This window comes from Drosophila ananassae, chromosome 3L (assembly GCF_017639315.1).
Source record: "Drosophila ananassae strain 14024-0371.13 chromosome 3L, ASM1763931v2, whole genome shotgun sequence".
Classification (NCBI taxonomy): domain Eukaryota; kingdom Metazoa; phylum Arthropoda; class Insecta; order Diptera; family Drosophilidae; genus Drosophila; species Drosophila ananassae.
The window spans coordinates 2,110,235-2,116,234 of record NC_057929.1 but is presented as its reverse complement, the minus strand read 5'-3'; the positions used below and the strand labels follow the sequence as shown (position 1 = coordinate 2,116,234).

The 6,000-nt window shown below is 44.1% G+C and overlaps 1 protein-coding gene across 2 annotated transcripts; it reads left to right on the top strand.

The window, feature by feature from the left end:
• The first annotated feature begins 737 nt into the window (after positions 1 to 737).
• Positions 738 to 5,597, top strand: LOC6495181 (endoplasmic reticulum metallopeptidase 1). 2 transcript variants are annotated; one of them, XM_014907700.3, is made up of 11 exons: positions 738 to 1,043; positions 2,432 to 3,090; positions 3,153 to 3,513; positions 3,572 to 3,955; positions 4,014 to 4,194; positions 4,257 to 4,585; positions 4,650 to 4,749; positions 4,808 to 4,910; positions 4,974 to 5,166; positions 5,226 to 5,318; positions 5,372 to 5,597. In XM_014907700.3, the coding sequence occupies exons 1-11, from the start codon at positions 1,011 to 1,013 to the stop codon at positions 5,537 to 5,539; spliced, it is 2,604 nt and encodes an 867-aa protein (XP_014763186.1). In that variant the 5' UTR covers positions 738 to 1,010; the 3' UTR covers positions 5,540 to 5,597. The 2 variants fall into 2 exon arrangements, with proteins under 2 accessions (XP_014763186.1, XP_001958900.1); XM_001958864.4 differs by lacking the exon at positions 738 to 1,043 and adding an exon at positions 1,522 to 1,712.
• Positions 5,598 to 6,000: the final 403 nt, after the last annotated feature.

Sequence of the window (6,000 nt, the reverse complement as noted above, 5' to 3'; positions counted from 1 at the left end):
GGCACTTCTCTCTCTTGTCGACAGTCTGCGCCTGCGCCGCGCTCCACCTCCGCCTCTAGCTCTTGCCTCCTCAATGGCATAAATAAAAAACCAAAATTGTAGTTTAAAAACTGCTGGCGTGGAAGGCCACTCGGAAACTCGGCGTATTTTTTCTTTTATAGCACAGATTTCGGATCCTCTCCCGCTTTCTTCCAATAACGGGCGTGTTCATTCTATCGATTTCCTTTTGACCAATATTCCGGTGAACGCTTTGTTTACGAATTTGTTGGCCACAAGGCAATGAATAAAAGAGCGTGGCAGTGAGTGAATGAATGCAGGAGAGTAACACTCAGACACACACACACACCCACACACAGATTGGGGGAAAACCCGTAACTTTGGCTTGCTCTTCCCGCATTTAGGTTGAATGACACTAAGCCTACCGCCCTTTCTCCGCCCGACCCATTATTGCATGTTTTATGGCACATGTTTTGCACGTTGTCCTCCTTTCCAAACGGGATGCTGTGTGTTAGTGTGTGTGTGTGTGACGACGTCATCGTTATCTAATGCACATAGTAGTGCGAGACACCCGCAGGGCCTATAACTGTAAGTTAGCTTGTGCGCTTTGTTCTAATTTGGTTGGCCAGTGTAAAAAGAAATTATAGAGAAATTGCCGCCTGGAAGTATGCAATCATTTTTGAAAGCCACAATTAGTATAATGCGATAACTTTTTGTTGCGATAGTTATTATGGTCCAATCGAATGCCCTCCGTAATTTTTGTTTAGAAAAGTAAACAACGTGCCGGCAAAAAAGAAAAGTCAACAAAAGCAACTAAGTATGGTCAACAGAACAACGGTGACTGGGCTAAATAATTCAGTTAGTGCGGCAATGCCTTTGTGGTAGAGCGGTATTAAAGCCCAGCTTGGTGAACTTTGTTCCACACTCGCCGACGGCGGCTGACAGAAGCAACAGCGGCTAAAACAAAAGGTTTCATCGTAAACAACCGACAAAAAGAGGAATAATATTTAAGAATGAGCAGCGAAACGGAGGAGAAAAGGGCCAAGGTACGGATTGAAAATTGATCTAACACCGTAGCTTAAGATCTAAAAGTATCTAGCACTGGGAGAAAATGTGACTGCTTTGAGAGAATTGTAAGTTCTCTTTCAATAGATCATATGGATAGATTAGATTTATTCCTCCAATTATAGAAATATTTTTTTGGTCAAACACTTTTTTAAACCCCTTTAGTTAGAAAACATTTTTCTCAGTGTGCACCAAATAATTCAATTAATTTCCCCCATATCTTGTTGGTCAAGTTCAGAATTATGTTAAGTTCAAGCGGAAGTTAGGTAGGCATTCTCGACGCCCCAACCCATAATGAAAACAGAACCCCTCACACCTCTGACGCGACCTGCAACACGGTTATCCGATCTATGAGAACCGCCAGATAAGATTGGCCACAGGTGAGCGTAGGTGCCAGAGAGAGGGAGCGGGAAATGGGCAACATTATCGGAGGTATACTTTACCAGAACCTATTGCTGCCGGAGGCGATCAGTTGCGCGTTAGCCGGCCGAGCGAACGGTTGGCCCTAAAATCTTGACCAGGAGGAAAGTCCGGAACCCGGAGAAATGAGTGGGGCGGAGAAGAACGTGCGACGGCGCGTCATTACGCCGACCAGTGATCCCCATAATACGGATCCCCTCCTTAGACCCCGCAGCTCGCAGCAATATGAGGTAAGCAGTCCCGTTTCGGATCCTTGATTAGATTGCCCCACTTTCGATTTGGGTGCGGTACTACGGGCTACGGGCTAATCGCCGGCCATCAGGGTTTTAAACATTTCGAAATAATTCGCCTATTGATTATATATTATATTTGGCGGCACCAGTGCACCCACTTATCTGGCGGCGAGTCGTTAATTAACCCACTGCGGAAACCCTTGAGATAGTGGCTCGCGTATTAGTTGCCCTAGTTGCACACCCCGTTTATCTAGACGTCTGGGTTTGGTTTGGGTTGGTTTGGTTTGGCGCAGCTAAAAGACGACCATGTTCCTGCTAGCCAATTCGATTTTCGGTGGCAACAGCCGGCGACTGCGACATTTTTATTAGAGTGCCTGCCTAACTGCCGGCAGATAAGATACGAAACTGATGGATTAAATCTAACATTCGACTTCGATACACCTGGACGATTCCAATGGCGAAACTGAGTCACGGCTCTAGAGCTAGACATGGGTATCGAGTATCTACAAGTATCAGGGATGGGTTAAACCCCTCTCCATTTGAATGAGCCCCGAACCCACAATTTCTGCGTATAACAAACAACTTATCTATCCCCCATAGATATTCAGTCATGCCTTATATATTTTTATGGAAGTAGCTATAAGTCAGCTATAATTGTTGGTGATATTCACATGCCAGGGATCTATTTTCTAATTCTTATCAATTTTTTCTTGCAGGCCCAACCGAATGGCTGCGAGAGGGCCTTCATCCAGCACAACAAAATCAAGTGGTTCTGGGCACCCGCTTTCTTTGGATTCTGGCTGCTCCTGTACGTTACCATCTCGATCCCCGCCTGTCATCGCCTGCCCCGGCCACTCACTATTCAGGATGAGGCCAAGCACCCGGATCAGTTTATTGCCGAGCGGGCGGAGAACAATCTGCGGGATCTGGTGAGCCTGGGACCGCGTGTAGTGGGCAGTCGCACCAACGAGATGGCAGCTTTGAAACTCCTCTCTGAGAAGACGCATAAGATCAAATCCGGAACGGCCAACGAAATCGAGGTGGATGTCCAAGTGGCTTCTGGCAGCTATGTCCACTGGTCTATGGTCAACATGTACCAGAGCATTCAAAACATTGTGGTCAAGGTTAGCCCCAGAGGAACCAACAGTACCACATGGCTGTTGGTGAACAGCCATTACGATTCAGTGCCTGCGGGTCCAGGTGCCGGTGACGATGCCTCCATGGTGGCCACCATGATGGAGGTACTGCGTGTTTTGGTCAACTCCGAGAAGCCCCTGAAGAACCCCGTGGTTTTCCTGTTCAACGGAGCCGAGGAGAATCCCCTACAGGCTTCCCATGCTTTCATCACCCAGCACAAGTGGGCCAAGTACTGCAAGTATGTTTCCAGATCTAACGATTAATGATTGCCTCCTTAAAAAATAAGTTATTGTGTTTCAGAGCTCTTATTAACCTTGATTCCTGCGGCAATGGCGGTCGGGAGATCCTCTTCCAATCGGGTCCCAATCATCCCTGGCTGATGAAGAACTACAGACGCGCCATCAAGCATCCTTATGCCTCCACCATGGGCGAGGAAATGTTCCAGAACAACATGATACCCTCGGACACCGATTTTCGTATCTTCCGCGATCATGGTGCTGTTCCTGGACTGGACATGGCTTACACCTACAACGGCTATGTCTACCATACGCGCCACGATAAGGCTGAGATCTTTCCTAGAGGAAGTCTCCAGCACACTGGTGACAATCTGCTGGCTTTGGTTAGGGAGATTGCCAATTCTCCGGAGTTGGAGGACTCCTCGGTAAGTTTAGTATTAAAATGGAGAAGTTTATAAAGTTTTAACCCGATTTCCTTCTTAGAAATATGCCGAAGGACACACCATCTACTTTGATGTGATGGGCTGGTTCTTGGTCTTCTACACTGAAACCGAGGGAGTTATCTTCAATGTGATTGTTTCCCTGACGGCCATTGGCATCTGTGGCTTCGCCTTCAAGCTGATGTCCGTGAGCTCTGGCATTAAACTGGAGAAGATTCTGAAGCGGGTGTTGCACACTTTCTTTGTGAACTTGCTCTCTGTTTTGGTATCAGCTATTCTGCCAGTTCTTCTGGGTCTGTTCATGGACGCAGTTCACCTTCCAATGTCCTGGTTCTCCAACTCCTGGCTCATCTTGGGTCTGTACTTCACCACCTTCTTCTTTGGATTTGCCATTGTGCCGGCCATGTATTTCCACTGGACCAAGTTTGTGAGTAGGACCAAGACTCTAGATGGGGAATAAGACTTAAATGATGTAACTATTTCAGGACAAACTGCCCATCGGCCAGAGAGTTCAGATCTTGCTGCACAGCCACTGCTTGCTTTTGGCCATTCTTACTCTAATACTCACCATTTGTGGTGTCCGTTCTGTATTCGTTCTGACCCTTAGCTGTCTGTTCTACACTGTGGGTCTGATCATCAACATTGCCACCAAACTGCATAGCAAAGGTGGGATAAACATGGATATAAACCTTCAATTTGTGTTAACCATTTATTGATGTCCTTTGCAGATGTCGCCTGGGTTATTCCCCACATTGTTTGTCTTATTCCGCCCTTTGTTTTCTTTGCCTACTTCTCGCACGGATTCTTTACCACTTTTATTCCCATGTTCGGTCGCTTCGGGGAGAATCTTAACCCGGATTTGGCCGTGGCAATTTTCAGCGTGGCTGTTGGCTTCCTCTGCTGTGGCTTCATTCTCCCAGTCCTGCAATTGTTCAACAAGTCCAAGACAATCATCTGTGGTCTGCTCGGCATCACCCTGATTTGCTTTATTATTGCTCTAACCCCTGCTGGATTCCCATATCGCCCGGAGACCAATGTTCAGCGTTTTGCAGTTCTGGTAAGTTAGAAATTGTACTTATTTTATATGAAAAGTGTTATAATTTTTATTTATTTTTCTATAGCACGCTAAACGTACTTTCCATGACGCTGACAACAAAATTCGTCGCCAGGAATCTGGTTACTTCATCATGCCCCAGGATAGACGCACATACACCGTTAAAAGTGGGTTATTAATTAATCATTATTATTAGGAGAAACTTAAAAATTATATATTTTTTAGATGATGTGATCAACATGACTCTTGCCCAAAGAATCGGAGATGATTGCGAAAAGGAAATCAATTGTGGACTTCCCTTATACAACCAGCGTTGGCACAAAACAAGGTAAGTTTCATTATTAACAAAAAAATAGTAGTGGAAGAATACTAATTTAAATAATCACTACAGAAAGAACAGCTTATGGATCCCCGCCTCGGAGCCAGTTCTGGGCGATGATCTGCCAACCGTCAAGGTTATCTCCAAGAAGGAACTTTCCGCCACTAAGATCCGCTATGACATGTCATTAACTGGGCCGAATCACATGGCTGTGTTTGTTCAGCCTTTGAATGGTGCTTTCATCACAAACTGGTCCTTCCATCAGGTGAGTTATTGTATAGTATATAGTATATCAAAACTATATTAATTAATATTCCATTCCAGGCTCCTTTGCGTTTAAGATTCGATCCGCCCTATTTCGTTTACTTCTCCTGGGGTGTCAATGGAGATCCCCTCAAGTTCTGGATAGAACTAGAGGTAGGTTATTTATTAAACCCTTTTAAAATAACAATTAATAACTTCATTTTTAGAAACCCAATGGAAACTTGAACTCCTCCAGCCTGGAGCTAGGTCTGGGAGGACACTGGACCCACCACAAAGACATGTTGACACCCGATTTTAAGAAATTCCTAGACAGTTTCCCCAAATATACGGATGCCACACCTTGGCCAGCTTCGTTTGAGAGCTGGATTTACTAGATTATGCAAATATGTAGATTTTATTATTGTTAAGTAAAGACTAACAGAATTGAGTCAATATGAGATCTTTTTTATGAAAAATGAATGGAAAGTTATGATTGATTGAGTCACTTCGATGTCACATTGAGTGGGTTATTTGATATTTATTTATCAAGCGTTTACAGAAATTAATCCTATAGGCTTCGCGGTTCATATCAAAGTGTTTTGATTAAAAATGTCAAGTTTTAAATGGCTGAAATATAGAACTCTTATATGCGAAATAGAAATGTGGCTCTCTCAATATTATTACATTTACATTAGATTAGAAAATTGGTCTGTAATCAATGTTGGACTTTTTTATAGAGCATTGTATGAATATGAAATGGAAAAGCGGAAGAAATTAAGTTTGATTCTTGAGGAGTCTTGACAAGATTACCATTTTGAAAATTTTGAAGTATTTATTTTTTAAAGTTTTCAATCTA